At 31.9% G+C, this 24,741-nt stretch overlaps 1 protein-coding gene and 1 long non-coding RNA gene across 15 annotated transcripts in view; one reads left to right on the forward strand and one right to left on the reverse strand.

Moving 5' to 3' along the window:
• The window catches only part of LOC148601738 (kazrin-like), a 62,192-nt gene that overhangs the window by 23,236 nt on the left and 14,215 nt on the right, over window positions 1-24,741 (reverse strand). For 5 of the 14 annotated variants that reach the window (XM_088556664.1, XM_088556670.1, XM_088556663.1 and 2 more), the window contains exon 2: window positions 22,991-24,360. The exons of 3 other annotated variants lie outside the window; for them this stretch is intronic. In XM_088556664.1, the coding sequence (XP_088412790.1) occupies window positions 22,991-23,105 (115 nt within the window). In that variant the 5' untranslated portion in view covers window positions 23,106-24,360. Of the gene's footprint in view, window positions 1-1,079; window positions 1,197-3,373; window positions 3,587-8,170; window positions 8,378-9,771; window positions 9,831-18,406; window positions 18,569-22,990; window positions 24,361-24,741 lie in introns of those variants that run through there. 6 more of the 14 variants (XM_088556677.1, XM_088556678.1, XM_088556673.1 and 3 more) reach the window with 5 other exon arrangements.
• LOC148601739 (uncharacterized) lies at window positions 335-7,107 on the forward strand. Its single transcript, XR_015917357.1, has 3 exons — window positions 335-551; window positions 4,281-4,392; window positions 6,897-7,107. It is a non-coding gene; the product is annotated as an uncharacterized LOC148601739 (long non-coding RNA).

Below are 24,741 nucleotides of genomic sequence, written 5' to 3' on the forward strand. Positions count from 1 at the left end.
CTGTAAAGAAACCAGAAAAAGCAGGCAATAATTGTTTGTTAAGTACATGTATAGAAAATATTCATAGCCATACATTCTTACTATACTTACATGTAAGTCAATAAAAATAATTTCTGTATTGGTACATTTGCATGTGATAATGAACCCCCCCCCCCCCAAAAAAAAAAAAAAAAAAACCCATTACATACCCATGATTAGTGCTCAATTAGCTATCTGTCTCTCCTTCATAACAGGCCACAAGGCTTCAAGGATGATTCACACAGATGAACACATAGCTCTCAACGAAATTAACTGCCCATGCAGTTTTACAACGAATATGTCAATTAGCCTTAGGTATAAGACAAACATACCTCACTAGTTTTCTACAAAACTTGATAGCCACAGGCAGAAAGTCAGCTGGTAATTTGAGGCAATAACATCTTTTTTTTGGAAAGAATTTAACATTGTGTACAATGGAGTGGTTTAAAAAAAAACAGCCTGTTCTATGTTGGAACATGGGCAAAATATTTTTGGAATAAAAGTTGGAGATAAATACCATTATTAAAGGAATAGTGAGTATTCTTCAAGAAATAGCCTGTTGAAATTGTAAATGAACTAAAACCTTGCTGAAATCATATGTCAAACTCAAGTGTCAGTCTCTGTAAGAATTAGGTAGTGGGTGACACATGGTATGAAAAAAAAAACATTTTGAAAGTTTAATTTAACTATTCGCACCATCCGAATCAACGAAAAAAGACAAGGTTTTCCATATTATTTTGGCAAACTGAGTTACAATTTTATTGAAATGCACCGAAAATGAACAATTCAAGGGTAGATAACTCTGTTGAAAACCTAATTTTTTTTAACATTTATTGAAAAATGAACAAATCCACTGTCGTAGATATCAAATAATGGTCTTTTCAAACAGAGAAAGCATCCTTGAGTGAAATCATATTGTTAGATCATTGGGTTTTTAACCTGCTATTTCTGTTTTTGTCCCATTTTGCCTGATTCTTACAAAAACTTCCACTTCCACTATTATTAGAAATATTTCTTCAAGTCTTCTTACAAAAAACAATAACAGACAAATAAAAACTTACTGTACAAAAATGCGAGAAAAATTCCACATCAATCTAAGTCTAACATGGAACACTCTTCAAAATTTCATTGCTAATTCTTCAAGCACATGATGGAAAAAATACACCAGTTAACAAAATATTGTAGCACCTGGCTTCGTAGTAGATAAAATACTCTAAATCCAGATAAATAGAACTTCATCACTGATCATCCATGATAGAGAAAAAGATGACTCAGAAATTATGTACAATTTGATGTAACTGATAACAAAATTTAATTTATTGCTTTAAAACTGCAGAAATGAGAGTATACATATCTAGTTCTAGTTCCTAATGGGTCACTTTATATGTTTAAAATTGGTTTGCTCGATCATTACTAATTTAAAACTAATCAGAGTTACCTCCCATGAATAAAGACTTCATAGGTAATAATAACCTTTGGATTATTGATTCAAATAAACATATCTTGATGGATATTATTGACTTCTATGTTTACTACACAAAAGATCGAAAATACTGCAACCATGTATTTCCATTTTTTTCTACAAGTTTCTATTGAACTACTTCGCTTTTTACCCTAAGACCTTAAAACCGCTCTTCCATGGAAACGCAAGTCACCTGATCACAATCCTATTTCCAGATTGGCCAAATACTGATAACTAAGTGGTGTTCGAAAAAAAAATGTATCGTGTTATTTCCTGCATAAAATGTAGAAAACTATAAGTAAAAAGAACAAATTTTACTGCGTCGGCTATCTTTTTCACTTGTTTAGCATGAGCGCCCTCCCTGGATCCGCCTATACAAAATTCTTTTCTTCCTCCTATAGGGTTTTTCTTTTAGTTTCTCTAGTTGTAATGCTCTAGTTATTTGTCCAGAGAAGGTTATCTTGATAATATGACTAGTGAAATTTTCTCTCTTTTTAAACATTCTTAAGATTTTTCACACAAATCTAGTAAGTTGAGATTCAAAATAAGAAGATACAGAAAATTGTTATGGAAATTTAACAGATATAGAATAATAGGTGCAAACATGGTGTATGCCTCCTCCACTTAAATTTGGAAAAAAATTATTACAAAGTCTACCCTAAAAGATGTTCCCTGCTTTGCTTGGCCTTTAATTCTATTTACACACTAACCTGTAATCCTGGTTCTTTCCCTGTTGAATTAGATTTTAACAGAATTATAAATTTAGAAAAGGTCTATTGAATATATAGACCCCTACAAAGCCAAAGGAATACTAAAAAATCCATGAATTGAATATAAAATTTACAAATTAAGAAGATTAACCATCATTATATTATAATACAAGTAACATCTTTGTCCTCATTGATCCTCTCATATTGCATTAATTTCTCAATTTTAAACTACTTGACCAATATTTACAAAAGATAAATGTCAACAAAACCACAAATCTAAAAGAATATCTAACCACAGTCTGGAATATCATTTGTTCTCTCCATATTGTGCTAATTTTTAAAGTGTCAGAAGTACAATTGTTTGCCCATTTGCCCGCTTGCCTGGCATAGTTGGAAATGCCAGGGGGAACTTGATAATTGAAGTATATCTGTCTTTGGGCAAGTCAGAATACCAATATTTACATTAAAGCCAACATAATCATAGGAACCAGAGGTTCAAATTAGTGGTGGTCCTAAGTCCAAAAATCTCAATTTCTGACCTAACACCTTGAAATATCATTTACTTAGATCTGGGTCCTTCAACTGTTTTCATTGACTCTTTATTAAAGACTTTTGGTTTTCCTCTATTGGACCACTGATTTTTAACCTTTTACCCAGGACCTATGACTCTTAAAAGTGAATTTTGACCCTTCGAAACAGTACAAAGGTGGATTCAAGGATGAAAATAATTTTGAACTTGTCTGTTGGGAAAGTTTTAGCAAAAGTTATTATGCCATTATTGACCAATACCAGTTAACAGGTAATGCGAGTATCACTTCATTGAAAAACATTTTCTACAGAAACATTATCCATAGGTGAGCAAACAAAATAAAAGACAAACAGACTAAAATATATATTGCCCAAAAACTGTGGGTAGGACACCTGAGACAGAGCAAGTCTTGTTAATTTTATGAACAAATGACCTTTATTCTATCATTGAAACAATTTTGCTACACCTAAAACATTTTAGATGTATAAAGCACTGGGAAAGTACAACAAAATGCACCCTATGTCCACTTTCTAGATTAGTGATGATTTTTATCAATCAAGAATTTTGAGGCATACCAAAATCCAAGAATCCACCTTTAAACAAACACAAACTTTTGGCATTAACCCCTTTTTTCTAAAAATAACATAAACTTACCAGTTTAACACTTTTGTATATAAATCCAACGTATCACAAAAATAACCTCTTTCTACTATATATTTGACCGATGTTTACAAACAAACCATCCAAACTGACAAAACCACAAAGCTCAAGAATGTACAGTACAAATCTGATCTTAATCAGTGAGTTCTCACTTGTAATCAGTGGTTTTTACATGAAAACATTTCTATCTGAGAGAAATGTTCTAAAGAGCCCCTTAGGCCATGGCAAATAACAGTACAATACAAAATGATGTAAGATCATCATTTAATACTAAGTGATTTCCCCTGGTTGACCCCTGATCAAAGGGTCGATGAGCGTTGAAGCGTGATGTATGATTTAACCCCTAGCAGCAGAGGCAGCCACTGTGAGGTACTATTTATAATTTCAGCATACTTGATTAATTTTTATGTAACAGACATTTAGCCTTGGTATGGACCTCCAATTGCCCCATGGTCAGTTTAAATCTGTCAGACCAATACACAAACCACTGAGGAACATAACATATTTGTCTGAAAAATGACTAATCAAGGAAAGAAAAATATTTTGGTTACTCAAGATTAATTTTTACATAATGGGTATTTTGGCCTTGAAATATAAAACACCTTTATCAACAACTATTTCAAGGTTAAAAAATTTGTCTTTATATACATGTACAGTAAAATCTGTTTTAACCAAACCTTAAAAAACCAATAACCTGTCTAAACCAGACATATTCTGAATTCGCTTACCCTACCGGTGCACCTGGTCCATGCTTCCAGTTTTTAGTGGATTCCAAGTACCTCATTAACTTTTTGTTACTTTGTATGTACATGTATTATTTAAGTTACTTAATGTTTTTTGTTATGTTTGTCTGTTTTCCATGTCTGGTCTTTATCACTGGATTACATTCTTTTGATTTCAGCTAGAATCTTGGTTCCCTTGATTACTCCTCCATGCAAATCAGTTTCATTGCATCCTGAGCAAAGCAAACACCTGTATAAACCAAACAACTCATTCAGACTAGACAAGGTTCGGTTAGTACAGATTTCACTATACATCCTTACAATCTTGTCAAGTGGTGATCAAGCTTAACCTCTCAATAGGGTTTGTAAGTCTTGTTCTAGTTTCATTTTCTTTACAGGAATTTACAATGTAGAATGTATTGAAAACCGAGGACCGATCTGCATTTTATTGTTAACTTCCGGGTACTCGAAACGCTGTATAACAATGCAAAATCTATTTTTTTGTTTTTTCTTAATACCTTTATCATGTAGAAATAGATATTTGTTATTTTTTATAGGAATTTTTTTACACAAAAAGATGTTTTGCCCTCAACACTGAACTCAAAAGTTCTCTAAATGACAAGTCTCCATGCTTTTGAATGGTAGACTAGGACCCAATCTCATGAAATCATGGGGTCACATGACCAGACTTACATACCCTATGCAAGATTAATACAAGTAACTGGTGTGAATCACCTTCTGAATATAATATTTACTATCATAAAATTAAATATTAAAACAAATTATTATAACATAATGGAGATGGGACAATGAGATGATGCTAATATTGAGATTAAACCAAATGCACAAAAAGCATATACTTGGTAGGCGAGAAACACTGTTCCATTAAGACTATTATGAAACATTTTCATGATCTGATCTTCATTTTGAACAATGACTATTAAAGTCCACACGTCCTTCAATTAAGTAGAATATCTATAATTCAATATCGAAATATAAATAACAAGCATATAAATTCACAATCAGTAATCTCAAATTTTTATCCAGCCCAAATAATGCTAACATATCCCAGTGCATATAGTCAAAAACACAGAAAAACACTTTGCTTGGCCTCATCTCATATGATAGAGCAGTTAATTTCCCAGACAAGCATGCTGGGTATATCACTGATAAGTAAATAACATTAATATCTAAAAGATATTGTATTTGCCCAATCTTCTGGGATGTGTTTTACTTAGATGTGTAGGAGTTATTTCCCTTTGGGAACAAACTGAATTATGCAGAAAACAAACATAATCATAAGGGAGGATTATTATGTAACAAGTTGATTGATTACACATGTGAACACTGTTACACATTAAGTGCAGGTTCACTTAATAAGCGTCATGCATACAAATAAAAAAAAGATGATAAGTCAAAAATGTTCGTCAACTCTCCTGCCAATTTTGTTCACCACATATCACTACACAATCAGTCAAATTTTTCACTACCTTCCAAACCTTCTTTTTGTTCCTGTCTGGTTCTCAAATTTCTAATACACACTGGATTTAGAAATATCAGGTAAAGGAGCATTTATTTTAAAAAATTTAGAAACCAGAAAATTTATTTTTCAAATACTATACAGCTAGATTTTATTTTTATTATACTGTACATCAGAATCAGGAGGCTAGAAAGATTATCATTTTTTTTATTTTCCACGCAGTGGAGACCAGAATATTAACAAAAACTACCAGCCCCCCTTCCCCCATCAGAATCAAATGGTTGTCCTCCAAAGACCCTCTGCATGAATCTTAAATGAACTTGTACTTAGAAGTTTGCAATGAATTTCAATTTTCAATGTCTTACAGGTTTCAATTTCAGTGAATTCAAAAGGGGAAATAAAAAATGGTTAAATTACATGTATTTTCTTTCCTAAACACGTAGGTGGCCGACCTTGTATGAATTCCTTTTTTGTCCAATATTGTTGAACTTTTCTATGTGTAACAAAATTATTCTATTTCAATTATTCTATTGATAGACATTACAAGTACTTATTCACATAAATGTATAAATACAAGAATTAACATACTGTGAAAGTACTTTCATTCATGCATATCGATTTTCGTGAATTATGGAAGAAACGCAAGTTCATAGATTCTTGAATTTGTGGTTTTGAGGTTTTCAGTAAAAACATCAAAAGAAATCTCCTTTTCCTTGGGAACTAAATATTGTGGTTTGGCCTACCCATGAAAACCATGAAAAATGGTAGCCCAACAAACAATCGTACTTTCACAGTACATAGGAGAAACTAAGGAAAAGCCAGGAGTGGCCTGATTCCATACCCATTTAATTTGAAAATTCTTTAAAATGATATATTTTTTTATGTTAAAACACTGAAAAGCAAACAGAAGCCTATATTTAACTTTGTACTATTATCATAAGTGAATGTATTGCATTTTTTAAATTTATATCATTTGTTTTAGGAAAAATTTTTGGCCTCAAATGAGGGTCCTTCTTTTGTAAATTTCTGGGTCTGACAGGTGGTTAAATTTTGTGGTAGATTGGAGTTTTGAATTTTTGGATGCCAGATCTGTTAAACAAAATCTTAAATGTTCTATAAATCTGTAATTTTAACTGTAATGCATTAGAACAGCCCCAAAAAATCTTGAATAAGATTTTCCACATTTTATATATAGGCATTCTATTCAGACAATTTTTTTCTTTATATGAAAGACAGACTGACACAATTTCCAGATTTCATCAGTTCTAAACATGATGCATTAGTAATGCTCTTGTCAAAATTTATCTTTTTGCAGGATAAATGCAGAAAAAAAGAACTGCAGCTTGCGAGGAATTTCCAGCCAGGCAATTATTAGCAAATTGATTAGTCAACCTGAATCCTAAGACAGGATTTGGAATTTCCAACAACTAAACAAAGAAATATTACAACATTTTATAAAAAAACTCTATAACTCTCACTGGTTACATTTGCAGTTACATAACATTCAAATAATTATTATTAATAAAAAAATCCTGATGGAGGAGTTTATCATGGATTGTAATTATTTCATCTGTACAACATCGAAAATTGATAGAAAGAAAAAAAAACTATAGGATTACAAGCCCCAAGTAATTTTTTATAACAAGAAGCAAGACTTAACAATAACTACTACATGTATTATCATTTAAAAGTAAATGAAAGCAATTCTAAATATCAATCTGATTTTAATTAAATTGTCTTAATTTCAAAACGTCAAGAAACCTTTTGTACACAATCTCAGAAAACTGTTTACAATAACAAATTAAGAATTTTTTTTTATATCTTTTTTCTTCTAATGATAATCTGAATGAAGTTTTCTAAACAAAATTAATATGAACTTTCAAAAGGGACACAACTCCTCATCAATATTCATTCAAAAAGGCAGGTAAGTCAACATTATGATCACCTTACTAGTTCAAATTGAAATCTTAAGTAGTACTCCAGGTAAGAATCATGCAAAATGTGATTCATGGTTGGAAAGCCTACATATTTTTATTTTTGAAATTTCATTTAAATTGCCACTGTAAACAGGAATTAACATTCAGTTTTTCATATAACCTGTGCTCTTAGGAGATAAAAAATTATATAGAATGCACTGCACATTTCAAAATTAAGGGAGATAACTCTGTAAATAACACTCAAATACAATATATATTAGAATCTATCAGATTTTCAATGTTGATTATCTCCTAAGAGCAGGCAAATTGGAACAAATAATTACACATTTCATAATACAGACCCATAAAATAACTTCATATCAAAAATAAAAATATGTAGCCTTTTTGGGGTGTATCACATTTTTCAGATTTTGCATGATTCTTACAAAGGCAGCTACTTAAAACAGTTTCTGTTTAATATCACCCCCATGAAAGTAATGTTTCTATTAATTACCATCTCAAATCTACACTGAATAGTCAATGATGTGAATTATCTCCCTTAAAATTTGTACATACAAACAGATCAAAGTAGAGTTGTACAAATAAATCAAATGAAACTTCAAGGATGAAAAAAATAAATTCTAAAGAACAATAAACAAATCAGAACACTTACAAATTTTTCTGTAACTAAATAGAAGAACTTCTTCAAGGAAAAAGTCCACTTGAGAATCTTAAGTTTTTATCCAAACCTAATTGAAGAGTAAGCCGACTAAATAAATTTGCCCATAATCCATTTTTTCCATGAAACTTTCGTTTTGTAAAATCAATTATGGGTAACACAGTTAAGTTTCCAATGTTCAACTGATTCAACAGCATTTAAAAAAGAATAGAGTTTTTGGTTAAACGATTACGTAACAAAAATCAATATTGAAGTCTATCCCTGCTATGAAAATCAATAAAACATCCTTTGTATGAAATAATAAATTATATGTAAATAGAATGAACTCTGCGACATTTGAGACCAATAGCATATAAAGTCTTTTTAATGCCATCTAAAAAAATCAACACCACTTGAATGGAAAGAGAAAATGACTGCAATGTATTTTGTAAATAATACCGTGTCTGTATAATACATTCGACGACTACCTAAAGTTTAACTTCAAGGAGTGACTTAATGACTTCATATGTTTTTTCTAAAAAGATATACAAAAAAGAACAGATATGGTGAAATGTAACAAATGCACCAGGGAATAACCTAAATACAAAATAGTAAATACTTATAGAAATCACCAAAAGGTCTTCAACAAGTGTAAAACAAAACTTTTAAAAAGCCTCCAAAAACAAAAGTAATAAAATTTACTGCAACAGAAGGATGAAAAAGTAATATAAAGACATAAAGACACTTTAATGACCAACATCTCCTGACTGTGGACAGAGGTATAAGCCTTTAATGTAAGGTAAACTAGAGTCTCTGAAGAGCCTGAATCGCTCACCTGGCAAGATAAGCAGCATTCTAATTTTGTAAAAGTGGCCATTTCTTTTCTTTGATGAATATTCCTAATGCTCATACCTAAGGGACAATCATATAAATTTTCATCGAATTCTGTCAGGTAGTTTTTGAAGAGACAATTTTTGAAAGTAATAATAATAAAAGTAGCAAAAAAGATGTAACAGAAAATAACATAAGATGGCGTACAAGATTTATAAAAAAAATTTTCCACAGATAGATCTCAAAATGCTGTACAAATTTATCCACTCTCAGAATTTTGCTTAACCTAACAGTTTTGGAGACATATGCAAAATACTTCTGTCTGACCCCTGTGTTTTATTTAAGTAACGGCGGCCATTTTGTCAATGGATCAACAACCCCTACATCAGTTCTATGCAGAATACCCTATGGAACATTCATACCAAGTTTGGTTGTAATTGGTGCAGTAGTATCAGAGGAGAAGAGTTTTTGAAGATTTATTTACAACGACAGACCATGAACAAAGAGGAACGCCAACAGATAGCAATAGCTCACATTGCCCTTTGGGGCCAATTGAATTAAAAACGAACTGAAACAATAAACAAACACAACATTAATACACTCAATAATACATCCAATTCTCTCCATAAAATACCTCACAATACACCATATAGACAAAATGAGATATCCACTTAAGAACGCTTGCAGTTACGGGAAAACACGTTAATGAATGACTACCAGCATTAGAAACATATGGAATACTAGCAGTTTTGAAGTCAAGACAGAAAATATCAGAACATACTCACATTTTAAAAGAAACAAAATTCTCATAGATTCAGTGTATAATTAAAACCTGATGATATTGCACTTCAAAGGTCAGTATATTTGAAGAGTATCCCTCTAAGGACTAATCACTTCAGTACTGATACTTTTAAGATGAAGGCAGGTGTCTTTGTGACAGAGACTGGCTAGTCTAAGGGTTTTTGTGTTTCTACAAACCAGTGGCTAGTGTTAGGAAATTTCCAGGTTGCTTTGTAAGTAAGTCTTAGTGGACATATATATTAAAGATATCATTTACTAACCTTCTTTCTCTTCCCTGTCCATTCTTCCATTCGATATTTAAGTGTAAGTATTTGTAAGAATCAGGCAAAATGGGAAAAATCAGAAACATGCATGTCAAAATCCACCGACCTTACAATGTAATATCAATCAAGGATACTTTCTTCATTTGAATAGACCATTATTTGATCTCTGCATCACTGGCTTTGTTTAGAAATTTTTCAATAGAATCTTAGAAAAATGAGGTTTTTGACAGAGTTATCTTCCCTTGAAATGTCCATTTTCAGTGCATTTCAATGAAATTGTAACTCAATGGTTCAGCATGATATGGAAAATCTTGTCTAAGCTACCCTACATAGTCCACCCATCCTCTGCCAGACACTTAAAAACTGTTGTATTAAAAACCCTGTGTCAATATTTGCGGTCAACACAATTTGTATTTGACGTGAAAACTAATCCTTCAACAGGACTACGGATGCACACCTCAAAGTCAATGGACTACAAACCACTAGACATTTAAAAATACAAAAGTGCTTTTTAATAATAAACCGATTATTTGTATTAAAGGATTAAACCAAGCGTAACCACAAATTTATTGCATTAGATAACATATTTATGAACATTTACAAAAGTATTATTTTGATTAGAGCATAATTTGAATGCCAAGATCTTCAAATTAGTAAGTACCTTAGAGTTCAAAAGGGCAGTTATTTAGAACTAACACTCCAGGAAGACTTAATATTATACTGTGAAAGAACCTCGCCTTTCCTAAACAATATAAATATAAATCAGTGAGTAATAATCAAATGATTATTAGATAAATTATATTACATGAAATTTATTGAGTTATCTCCCCTTAAACATTTTGCCCTGCTACAGATTGATAGTCTTGTTTTTCTAACATGACTCTGAGCTTACATCAGTTCATTACATGCTCTGTAATGTGAAAATATAGAAAACCTCTTAGAAAGAAGTGTTTATATAGTAGGTAAAGTAATGAATGGATTTTTATAGATATTAATTACCAGGATAAGCATGAAACATGTCAAAGTGGTTTAATTGTGAGCAGAATTTTTAATTACTAATGTATGAAATGTTGTATGAAAAGTGATTATAAAGTATGGCCAAGTCAACTATTATTGTAGATTTGAGAAGGAAGGACAGATTCCATTTTATTAAGTTTGACCCAGTCAGCCATCATGGTAAGTTTAGGAAGTTTGGCCGTGAGTCAGGAATTATGGTAAAGTTGAGAATTTATCAAGTTTGGCCTAGGCAACCATTATGGTAAGGTCTGTATGGGCGAGTAGATAAATTATTACAGTAGGCCTAGTCAGTCATTCATTGTAAATATTGTAGGTAAGGAAAGCCTCATCTTCATAACCCTGTCATTTAATTCCAGTATATCCCAAGCTTTGATTGTTGACATAGAAAATATTACACAACTGAAAATTCTGTCCCAGTTGGTCTTCTTACTTATGTATACTGTACTAAAATACCTAGGAAAACGTTCTTAAATTTGTGTAGGAACTTTAAGCATTGTCAATAAGAACAAAAGCTAAGTTATGTGATAGCATTGTCCCAGGATCAGATAAGGTAAAGGTACATATTCTGTCTGGTTCAAATTCCCTATTGTGACCACAAGTAGTGCAGTGACAATGAATAAGCCTTCTATCTTTTAAATCTGGAAATTTTACATACATGTAGGTTCACTTTGTGGTCTTAATTGTTCTCTTGATCAAATGTACTTTTCGTCTTAAATCTGAATACACTGGAGCCAGTTGAGAATTGAAAAAAATAATTATTGACAAAATCACAAGGAAGAATCTATCCTTTACTCAGGTACAGGGTAACATGAACATGTCTTCGTATGGTTGCTAGTTAAATTTTGTCAAATTTACAGATGATCAAATTCTGCAAAACTTCTGGAATTCTGTACTATAACATACATTTGTACTTGACCAAAGTGTTTCATAAAATATTTTAAATCCCTGAGTATCTTGAAAAGAGTAATCAAGGGAATCAAGATTCTAATGGAAATCAAAAGAATGTAATCCAGGGACAAACACCAGACATAGAAAACAGACACACACAACAAAGAACATAAAGTAACTAAAATAATACGTACAAAGTAACAAAAGTAAATGAGCAACTTGAAGTCCACTAAAAACTGGAGCATGGACCAGGTGCACTGGTAGGGTAAAAGTCCTCTGCTTTTCTAGAAATCACTGATCTTGTGACTTGATTGGTCAATATTTTAACTGAGGTGAAGATTTGAGGAAACACATTTGACTTGATATATTGGAACTATACTCTATACTAACTGTAAAATATGGGAATAAAGGTCAAGGGTGGAACCAGGATTTCAGGTTGGGAGCATAAATATAATTAAAGGAAGAGCGAAGCAGGGCCAGACAATTTTGGTGAGACAAAATTGTGAAAAATCAAGATTTCATGCAAAATAATTCATCATTTTAAGGGGGTGTACACCCAGCATGCCTTTCCATGGATCTATACCTAAAGGGGCTAGGTTGCATGGATCTGATTTACAACCCCAATAATGAAAATAAATGATTCTGTTTTGCATGTAATTTTAACTCTTTCATTGATTGAACCCCAATTAATTACCACTTCACATAAGAATCATGCAAAATGTGATTCATGGTTGGAAAGCCTACATATTTTTATTTTTGATACTTTGTTTAGAATGTCACAGTGAACAGAAAGTAACATGTGGTTTTTCATATAACCCATGTTCATAGGCAATAAAAATTATATAGAATGTACTGTAGATTTCAAAATTAAGGGAAATAACTCTGTAAATGACACTCAAATACAATAGAATCTATTGGATTTTCAATGTTAATTATTTCCTAAAAGCAGGCAGATATGAATGAATAATTACACATTTCATAGTATAGACCCATAAATCAACTTAATTACAAAAATAAAAATATATACCCTTTTTGGGGCTATATCACATTTTTCAGATTTTGCATGATTCTTACAAAGACTTTTACTAAATAAGCATTAACTCAAGCATTCTGAACTCTCCCTTTTATGTAACATCCAAAATGGGAATCTGATCTGTATGGGCAGATCCAAACACCTTGAAAAGGGGTGTGCAGCCAGGTCTTCTCATAAAAAGGGAGGCTAGGGCATTATTTGTGGTTTTAATGAAAAATCTGGCATCATTACTATAATAAAGGCTCCACAATGTGAGTCGATCTTTAGGTCCATCACTTCCCCCCCCCCTCCCCCCAAAATAATAAAAACTTGAATTTTCAGTACATTGAAGTAAATTCATACTTAAGGCTAAAATTATCAAAATACTATAATAAGGAAAATGTTAAACATAATTTTTAGAACTATAGGTAAATAATTTCTAATGAACTCTATTTGTCATAAACAACATTTTATTGTATTCTGATTGAAATCGATAAAACTTAATTAACCACACAGAAGTAATGAAATATGACATTTTCATTTGACATATCTCATGATCTATGAGTAAAAGGTTAATTTGACTGTCAAATCTTGGTAAAATTTTGTCATTTATGTAAAATTTTCTATTGATTTGACTTAGAAGTTATATTGTGAGAAAAGTCAACCGTATAAAGAGCATCTTTATCAAAGTGGGAGGTAAAAAATGTCAATAAAAAAAACAACGAATTCCAATCATGAGATCTACAGTGAAATACATTCAAACCTTTTGTAAGTGACTTCAAAGGGAGAGTAAAATCATAGCGACATAAGACAAGTGGTCCTAGGTTTAAACACTTTTTAAAATCACAATACACACGTGCAAGCTAAGTACCAATATATATAGTCCTGATAAAATATACAGTAAAATCTGTCTTAGCATCTGCCTGTTTCGATCTTTCTTAAAATGACTATGAAAATATCCCTATAAAGTGCATTCTGGGTAAATTTAACCTAGTATACATATAAAGACCAGCTCTATAAGTGACCATAATTTTGCGTTTCTTTAAAAGAACCCCTTTAAAACAGATTTTACTGTAATATTTTTTTTAAGTTCAGATAGACTGATTGTAAAAAAACACCAATAGGCAAAAATAAAATGCACTGATATGTTATATATGTATACTAGTTTGATACCCTCATAGAAGTACCACTCACCAAACAATATTCAGACATTTGTCCATATACACTTTTTGTGTGTCTTCTATAATGCATGCTTGACTGTATACAATACAGTGATAGACCTAAGGGGTATGAAGGTTGGACCAAAGCTTGACTGTATAAATACAGTGATGGATCTAAGGGGTATGAGGGTTGGACCTAAGCTTGACTGTATACAATACAGTGATAGATCTAAGGGGAATAAGAGTTGGACCCAAGCTTGACTGTATACAATACAGTGATAGTTCTAGGGGGTATGAGGGTTGGACCCAAGCTTGACTGTATACAATACAATGATAGATCTAAGGGGTATGAGGGTTGGACCTAAGCTTGACTATAAATACAGTGATGGATCTAAGAAGTATGAGGGTTGGACCCAAGCTTGACTGTATACAATACAATGATGGACCTAAGGAGTACGAGGGTTGGACCCAAGCTTGACTGTATACAATATAGTAATGGATCTAGGGGGTATGATGGTTGGTCCCCATTTTTGTTGGAAAATTTTGTTAATTTCATGCAATTTTTTTATGAAAATGAACAAGAACGAACCTGGAACACCCTTTTTTTCAATATCTCTAGATCAGCCATGCACTACATTACACAATAATTTTGAATTTTGTGATCTCCTACACTTAATATTATGGAGCTGCCATCAATAAGACATTATTTGCAGAAAGATTCTGTAGGAGTAAAAAATTCCACTACACTCCTCTCCACTCAGGACAAGGGAAATACTACTAGAAAAAATAAAATAATCTTAACAGCAGTATGTATACAAACCAGTTCTATGAAGCACTGGGTGGGGTTAGCTAAGTCCCTAAACATACAAAATGTATAGAAGTTCTTTGAAGAAATGCATTTTAAACAGATATATGATTTCACTCTCTGGATGGGACACGCCTTTAAATCAAACAAAATGCTCATGTTAAAATTTTTTTTTAAAATTGTGGATATGATATCATATTCTACAAAAGGATTTTGTAAATACATTTATGCAATAAAACACTCAGAACAGTATCTCTATATAAACCATATTCCAAATGTGCCTGACCAAGTCTTAATAACACTACTCAGAGGCAGATCCAGGGGTGCAGGAGGTTGGGACCCCCTTTTTATTGGAAAATTTGTCATTTTCCTGTGTAAAATTGACAAAAATTGGCAAATAATGTCCTAGCATCCCCCTTTTTTTTTAAAACATTCACCAGCACCCTTCCTTTTCAAAATCCTGCAACTTGTTCATGCATTGCTTTATGACAGTCAGACTAATACTTCAGTGTAATTTTTCAAAGACTCCTGTTGAAATCACCTAACATACATACAAAGTTTTGTAAACATTACTAGTACCTTTTTCAATTATGTTATACAAAGTAAATATTGAATGTTTACGTTACAGGTAAAGATTTCAATCCAACTTGTCTTTACTATTGTTCTGATGGATTAGAAAAAATATTGTCACAGGAGCGACTGGTCTTCGTGTGGGTTTACTGGAAGAGAAAAGAAATTCCCCTGAAATACTTCAATGCTAGGTTCTAAGAATAGATTAATCTGGTTCTGGCAAATCTCGTTAAAAATAAAACCTTCCATGGCCATATATAAAGTCAAGGAGTAAAATACATGTAGGAGGACACAATACAACAAAGGAGAAAATATTTATTAAGAATCACAGGAAATCTCAAACAAAAAAGGTCATGTACCAACTAACAGGTCCCCATGTTAAACAAACAACAGATCCAAAAGGAGGGATGCAACCCCCCCTCCCACATTAAGCTCAAAAAGTTTTATTGATTTTATAGTTAAATTGAAAAATCACTGGAGAACCCCTGCCCTCTTTGGAATTACTGGATCTGCCCAGTACAGTATACTGTGAAAGTTCTTTAATTTGTGGATACCAATTTCTGTGGATTAGGGAAGAGACTTTTGAGTTTGTGGTTTTGAGGTTTTCAGTATACACGTCAATGGCAATTTTCTTTTCTTTGGGAACCAAATTTCCTGGTTAAGCCTACCAACCAAACCATGAAAATTGGTACCCCATGAATAATAGTACTTTCATAGTAAATGTTTCTTTTAAAGAAGTTGAAAATAAAAAATGCTTAATAATTACTTTGACAGGCCATGTACCACATGTATCAAAAAACTTTTAAAGAGAAAATCAATCTGACAGAAATATGCCGACAAAAAACTGCACAGAACTATTTCATGCCTTTAACATGACAGAGAAACAAACAAAAGAACTGTTCTTCTTGACACTGCGTCTAGTTGTTTCCTTGATATCAGGGCACTCTCAAAATAACATGTACTTTTCAATCAAAGTAATAAAAAACAGTTTGCAGTACCTCCCAAGGACTAGAATTTCATTTATTTAAAGACATGTACTTTTCAATAGAAGGTGGAATTGAAGTGTATAAAGGAAATTAAAACCCCTGGCCATCTGTTAAATCGAAGAATTCACCAAATTAAAGATTGCACCTAAGATGTCAAATTGGGTTTGGTTGTTGAGATTGTTATCTAAATGAATAATTACATGGAAGATTAACTGGAGATTAGATTATCTCCCCCACCACAGCTTTTGAGAAGTTTTAAGCCCTTTCTTTGGAACTTAACTGTCAGTAATATTCTTTTCAGGTGCCCCTATTATGAGCAGATTGACAAAGCAAGAAAATGTGTCAGCTGTCTTTTTTAAAAATAGTACTAAATGTTTTCAGGTAGTTCCAACTTTCCTTTATTTTGCCATTTTTTCAGCTTTCAGAGATGAATACCACCAATTAGCAAAAAAAAAAAATTTTCAGCATACAAACTTTTTCCTGTGTTTTAAAGTAAAAAAAAACTATTGACCAAACATGATGGAGTTTTCATATCACAACCCATACATTATGCCAGAGCTTGCCATAACTATGCATAGTTTTTACATCACACTTTTTTCAGTCTATTTGAAATAATCTAATTGTCCCTGGTGCAGTTATTTAGCGTGGACCACATGATTGAGGTTATTTCTCATACACTGAAAAAATAAAACAATCATTCCATAATTTATAAAATTGGTGAATAATAATAGTTCATGAAGTACCAACGTTAAAATCTTCTGCTTTTAAAATTAAAAAAAAAAGCTATAACGAAAACAACGATTTTGAAACTCCTAAAACTTGCAGAATTTTGACAAACCAAGAAGGAAACACACAAATAAAAGATCCTACAAAGTTTTATACCAAATAACATGTACCAGTACTGGAATCTGTACATATCAGGCAAAACCAAAAATTAATGCATCTTGCTCTGAATAACACATACATATTTATGTATGTCAGGACATAGTTTATGGTCTTTTGAAGATGAAATGGCATTAATTTCTTCTTTAAAGTGTCAGAAGATGCAGAAAAGCAATTTCAAAGTTACTATAGAGTGTTATGAAAATGGTGAGTTATCTCCCTTCGATGTTCATATAATTTATACCTAAAATTACTGACAATTAAAAAAGAAATGAATGCCAAATCAGGTAACATTTTTTTATAAGATTAAATGGAAAACCTTACATTTTTTCCTACCATGACTCGGACACTGCCTGATTTTTCCAAAGAAAAACACTTAATTTATCTGGTACTCAATTTAAACAAGTGTTACTGCTAAGTATACTGCAATGTCTCATATTTTGAGGATTTTTTAAAAAAAAAGGCACCAAAAAAAAATAATCCCTAAAAATTCAGATAGCTTTGCAATGTAGAAATTCTTCAGTACAATATTACACATCTCATCATAGCCTATGACCTAAATATCATTGTGACAGACAACATGCACTACACCTAAACCCAACAATCTTGTACATGTACCTGAATGCCCAACAACCTAGCAAATACCTGTATTTGATCCAAGTGAGCAAGAAATTCCATTCATACTTTCTACAATGAGCAAAAAATTGTTCACATGCACATAAAAAATGTACATCTCAATGTAGCAAATAATTTGACTTGCATGTAGTACTCACAAATACTTCATGTACTCACAAATACTTCATGTAAATGGGAGCCCTCACATATACCATATTATAAAGACTGAATTTTGTAGGAAGAGTAAATGAGAATTTCGCCTACAAACAATTTTTTTTAAACTTTGCCCCCTCTATTTTTTTGTGTACAACAAAGACCAAAAGATAAATATTTTAAAGTATACAATTGTAAACCACTTCACCAAGACAAAAAATGTTAAGTACAAAATAGAATACATCTTCTTAAGTCTTAAAAATCTTACCTTTCTGTGCACAAATTGTCCTAGTTTAAGAACTAAAAACAGTAATATTCTTATATTACTGCAACTTTTATTTAGTTCTTCCTTCCCATGCAATCAACAATACCCTTTAGAAAACAGTATTTATAACACTCAAACAAGCCTGCACCGACAATAAAACTATGTAACCCATCTCCAAAGAGGCCATAAATACATAAATACAACATAATTACTTGTAATATTCTTTTTTGTACAATTTCTTCACCTGGTTGGTTTTAAAGAGGTTCAAATTTAATTTTGTGGATAGATCTAATTTCGTAGACTTGTCCCTAGGATATACTTAAGTGAGAAATATATCAGTAGTTTTATTTTTACAACATTAATTTTATTTGTATTACATTTGGAATGTAATATCATATTAAATATATGGTATCAAAATAAAAGATTTATATTGTGTCTTCAGTCTGGAGACCTTAGGCAGATGACCTCGGAATCTAGAACAGGTACTAAGTGGACACGACATTATGATAAAATACTGTGGAAGCATTTGTTACACTGATATCCATTTTTTTTTGCTAATAATCTTAGGAACAAAGTTTCTCAATTCAACAGTCCGATTAGTCTTGTGTTAATGACGGTGTTTCAGTGTATGAAATACAAAAGGAATGGATATTGTGAATATGTCAAAAAGACAACATCTCAATGGGATGAAAAATGTCAGTTCAAGGTCACCCCCATGGGTCTTCAATTAACAACAAGGAAATACGTACACCACTGGGCAGGCTGCAGCTATTTTTGGAGTTACCAAATTATTATTATCTGGGATACCTTTTTATTTTCTTGGATACAATATGATTTACACTCACTGTTACATCATGGCGAAAAGTGAAAAATAAATTCACCACAGAAACTATGAATAACATTTATTATATAGGTAGCAGTGTTTTATCGAATGTTCCCAGAATAATAAATTTCATTAATTCATACTGTGTTATTAATTCTGTAATTTCACTCTTGGACTTTCTCCCACCAAAATGTCACAACTTTGAAATCAATCCGCTGTTCACAAAATTTGAAATTTATGTTGAAAATAGCAACAAATAATCAAGTAAATCTATATAATAAATATAATTATCAATTGGTTATCGTGAATAACCAAAATATGATCACTCATGCCAACAACTCAGTTAGATTTAATTCATGCCCAGAACAAGTTCCGCACACTTGTTAAATCTAGGCGGTCTTCGGTACCCCTGATCATATTTGGGTTATTCACTCTTTCCAATTAATTATCCTACTAGTCATGTGAGTAACTGTATATCAGTACAAATCTGAACATTTATATCATTTCTCTATAATCCATTTCTTCCCTGTTTTTAGAAATCATCACCCTTTGTAAAGAATTACCGTAATTTCTGGAGTTAAAATTTGGTATTTTTATTAACAAATCCAAGAACTCCAAAACTGACATTTATAATTTGAGGGGGTGGTTCTTCCAATATATCTTTATTGCAAAATTACACCCTTTAGGACCAAGCAATATTCAATACACTATAGAAACGAGGATACAACTTCATATACATGTATGAACCAAGATCAAAGCAAAATTCAACAGAATACAGAAAGAACAAAAACTAACTTACCCATTTCATCTAATTTTCAATATATACTGTCAAAGCTATCTTTATGACATTCAATCAGCAACGTCTATAATCAAAGATCGCTAAAAATTTGAGAGAAACTTATGGAAGAGTAATCAAGGGAACCATCGTTATAGCGGTAATCAAAAGAATGTAATCCAAACACAAAGACCCGACATGGAAAACAGATATACACAACAAAGAACATAAAATAACTAAAATCATACATACAAAGTAACAAAAGTAAATGAGCAACTCGGACTAAAAAAACTGGGAGCATGGACCAGTGCACCGGTAGGGTAAGTGTCCTCTGCTTTTCTAGAAACACCCGCCGAGTTGCTCATAAAAAGTCAAGTCCGGGGTAGACTTTCCCTATGTAAATTTAAACTTTCCCTATATAAATTTAACCTGTTTATAAAGGCTACCCATCTAAAGTGACCATGAATTTGCTTACTTAAGGTCACTTACAATATTTTGCTGTATATCCTTGTTACTGAAACACAATAATACATAGGAATGTACAGAGAAATATGGCCCTAAGGCACAACTTGCTTAGTCTCTCAGAATTCTCCATAATTAAAGTGCATGTGAACATGATTTATGAATGAAGGAGGTTCCTCAGAAATCTTTGTAAGTAAAGTAAAATCTCTATATTATCTACTGAAAAGAAACAGCCTCTGTAGCTTGTTTTCATTGCTATCTTCATCCCCAGTACAGAAACAGTTCTATCCTTATAGTCATGATCCCACTGTTTCATCGTTGGGAAGTTTATCATTAAAAAAGGCCTACATGAGAACTTCAAAGGAATAATTTATTGCTTTAAATTATTTGTTATAAATTGTTCCCCATTATTTCAGGCCAACAATTCTCATATATCAACAGTTGACATTTTTCCAAATTATTTCCACCACAAACAAAGACTCCACTTCAATATCTTTTCATACTTTACACTGAGATCTGCCGTAGGACGGCCCAGTTTTTTTTCACCACCGTGTCAAATGGTTACTCAAGGTCAAATCAATAATATAAACCTTTGTTGTGTCTGAATTTAAATTCAATAATCTGTCGTAATCTTAAACTTCTCAAAAATCAAATATTGATAGATCTATGTGCATACAAATTCAGATCTTAAATAAAAGATTTGAATTGGAGTTATCTCCCTTATCAGAATAGAGACATGATTAAATCAGCTCATTGAATGGCTTATTACTTTCTTTAAACATTAGAAAATGAATTATGTGAAATGGTATTGATTTCTACTGATCAAAAGCAATACAGGTACAATGGAGAATGAAGACAAAGGAGAACAGGATCTCTGCAGTGGGGCGATTGGAACTTGGAAAAAGTTGGTGAGAATCTTTTTTCTTTAAATTTAATTAAGGAGGAAAGTTTAATAAAATGAAAGAAACTGTCCACCCCCAAAATAAAAGCTGCACTTGCCAATTAAGGACCCAACATATTTCCAGTTCATGGGATAATGGGTAATGGATTTATACTCTGTGTACCTTCTCTCCTTCTTAGACAAACGACTAAATACACTTACAATTAATTAATTTTTAAAGGCAAACACAATAACCATAAAATGTGTTGGCACTACTCTAGAATCCTATTCTTTGAATATTCTCATTTGCATACAATGTACAACACAATTCAAAAGTTCATGAAATATCATGATAACAAATTTCATGAGAATGTGACAACATTTTTTACAGAAATGTATATAAAATCTCTGGAGCAAATTTCAGAAAAAGACAGAAGAGACTCCTAGATATGAACTCAATATAGCCCTGCAAACTCAACAGGCATTACAAGGCCTGACTGAAAAAAATGTTAATACAGTCCAAATTGAAGTCAATATATACCTCCCTTATAGAACATGTGACTCAGACTATCCAATTTTGGAGCCACAACAAATACAGTAAAACCCACCCAAACTGAACTCTGAATTAACCAGAAATCTGTCGAATCTAATTTTCGTCTACAGTGGTCATTAATTTCAATACATTTAAAACCTGAAACCAAACACCTCCATGCACCAAACAAATCAATCAGTCTAAAAGGGGGTTTGGTTTAGACAGGCTTCAGATGTATTTTGTATTTAAGTAATAGTCTTTGTAAGAATCACACAAATTCTGTAATATGTGAAACACCCCCAAAAAAGGCTACACATTTTTATTTTTGTTATTAAGTTGTTTTATAAGTTTATATGATGAAATGTATAATTATTAAATCCAATCTGTCTGCTCTTAAGAGATAATCCATATTGATAATCCGATATATTTTCAATTGTATATAGTGTCATTTACAGAGTTATCTCCCTTAATTTTGAACTCTGCAGTACATTCTATAAAATTTTTATCTCCTAAGAGCAAGTGTTATGTGAAAAGCCTCATGTTAATTTCTGTTTACTATAACATTTTAAACAAAATATAAAAAGTAAAAATAAGTAAGCTCTCCAACCATGAATTAAATTTTGCTGGATTCTTATACACAGTGCTACTTAATTAGGAGAAAAAAAATGTGCCTTGTAATATCACACTCTTCTTTTTTAAGAATTCCCTATCAATGAAGAGAAAGATACCTGAAAGTAATTAAACAAAGAATTTAATCACATTTTCAGTATCAGTATCTAAACACCTTTTACAACCATGTAAACTGGATATTCATGGGTGGATCCAGAGTTTTTAAAAAGGGGAGTTCCTAAGTGGGTTTCAATCATTCATTTTTACCCAATTTTGTACAATATTAATAAGATGCTCCAATAAAAGGGTGATTTAAACCCCTAGAAACCCCAACCAAGAGGTGGATCCAGAATTTTTAAAAAGGAAAGTTCCTAAATGAGTTCAAGGCTATCATTTGCTCATTTTTACCCCAATTTTGTAAAAGGGAGATTTTAAACCCCTAGAAACCCCAACCCAGGATCCATCGCTGGTATTGGATTCATCTATGTTATGTACCATTGACTTACCATTTTCAGCAATATGATTCTGTTTTGTGAAGACTTCTGTATACTTTTTCCGTGCACTCTCTGACATAATGTTAACAGGAAGACTATCCAGATTTAAACTGAGGGGTCGCTCCATTATCAAATATCAATATTTGATACTCATCAAATTTCACTGATATCACTTCCACAAGTTTAAACACAATTACAATTTACAATTCAAATTGTTTAAATTGATAACAAGGTGTCAGATGCATGTACATGTATCAGTGCTGCGTTTGATCATTTCTGAGTGAACTTTACATCCTCCTGAGTTTATTTCTGGTGGAATAATTAATCGTAAAAGAGGTTTAAACTAAGAAAATGTGCTTGATCTTCTCATTTAAAATTCTTCTCTGGAATCTGAAAAAAAGTCCTGCCTTGAATACAGCATTATTATGGAATGAAGAGATCTATGGAATAAAATAGCATATGGTCATTTCCAAGCATATTTTCCAATTTTGAACACTCCTTGGAAAAAGCTATTTATAGCGTGGTTTTACAGCATGTAGATTATTTCCAATATTTCTCAGCTTTTTGTTGAATACCACAGAATCACATTTTGATGTAAACTCGTTCCTTCGGTGTATAAGAGATCAATACCAAGTTAAAATCGTAGAATCAAGACCACAGGATTTATTTACGACTTTTTGGTCACAAATGGAGCCAATATGTCATTATATACTACCGTATAAATATCGTAGATTAATATGAATCTTGGTAAATTATATACTACGATGTGATCAATCAGAGGCCTTGATCTCGCTATTGTATTTTAATTCCATGGGTAATGACAACTTTGTCCGTCAAGTAAAATAGATACAACACAACACGCAGGAAGAAACCTTTAGGAGGTATGCGCAATGTTTATAAGGTATTGTCAGGAATGGTCGATGGTTTAAACTACCCCCACAACTGTTGACGGAATAATCAACTCCTTTAAAATTAAATAACAATCCAAATAGTGCATGTCATGTATTAAAAGCAAATTGTGAATTTAATACCTGTTGAAGACTTCATATGTGCACAATAAGTCCACCTGCTACTCCCAAAACACCTTGTGTGCAATAATGTTCCGCTGTCACAAAATTTCCTTTCCAATGCATACAAAGGTATTAAGCATGAATAAGTTTGTTTTGACAAAAGATTTTATCAAAAATCCCTCTTTTATATAAATGTCAAATTTTATTTTATTTGAAATGAAAATAGTGATACTTCCCATAAAATGTTTAAATAATTTGAAAAATTCACTAAATTCTCTTTTTTTCACATCAAACATTTAATCCAATTTTTCCAACTGTTTCCCTTCAGTAGTTTTTCAACAATACAAGTCTTCAATCCATTTTTCTCTAATCCTAGGAAAAAAAACAACCAATCATGTTTTTTTTTCAATAAAATAAATAAACGAGACTAATAAAACACTGTTATAAACTTCTCACAAAGTGGTTAAATTAAATTATTTTGCTTAGGCGTTTCCATGTAATATTTTTCTCCAATTCATTTTCATGCTTAATCAATGTCCAATAAAAAAAATCCAACCCTGAGGGCGAATATTTACATGGGTAGGTAATTGAAATGATACAATATTCTGTAATGTGTGACGTAACTACCTAATGATGGTAGTTATGTGTCTTGTTCATTTCCTCGTTAATGACAAAAATACAGACAAACTGTGAATAAAAGTCTCCAAATACCATATAATGTCAAAATATTAGCTTGTTGACTTTTACATGTAC

This window comes from Perna viridis, chromosome 12 (assembly GCF_037379345.1).
Source record: "Perna viridis isolate PV_CMFRI_1.1 ecotype Kerala chromosome 12, ASM3737934v1, whole genome shotgun sequence".
In the NCBI taxonomy this organism is placed as follows: domain Eukaryota; kingdom Metazoa; phylum Mollusca; class Bivalvia; order Mytilida; family Mytilidae; genus Perna; species Perna viridis.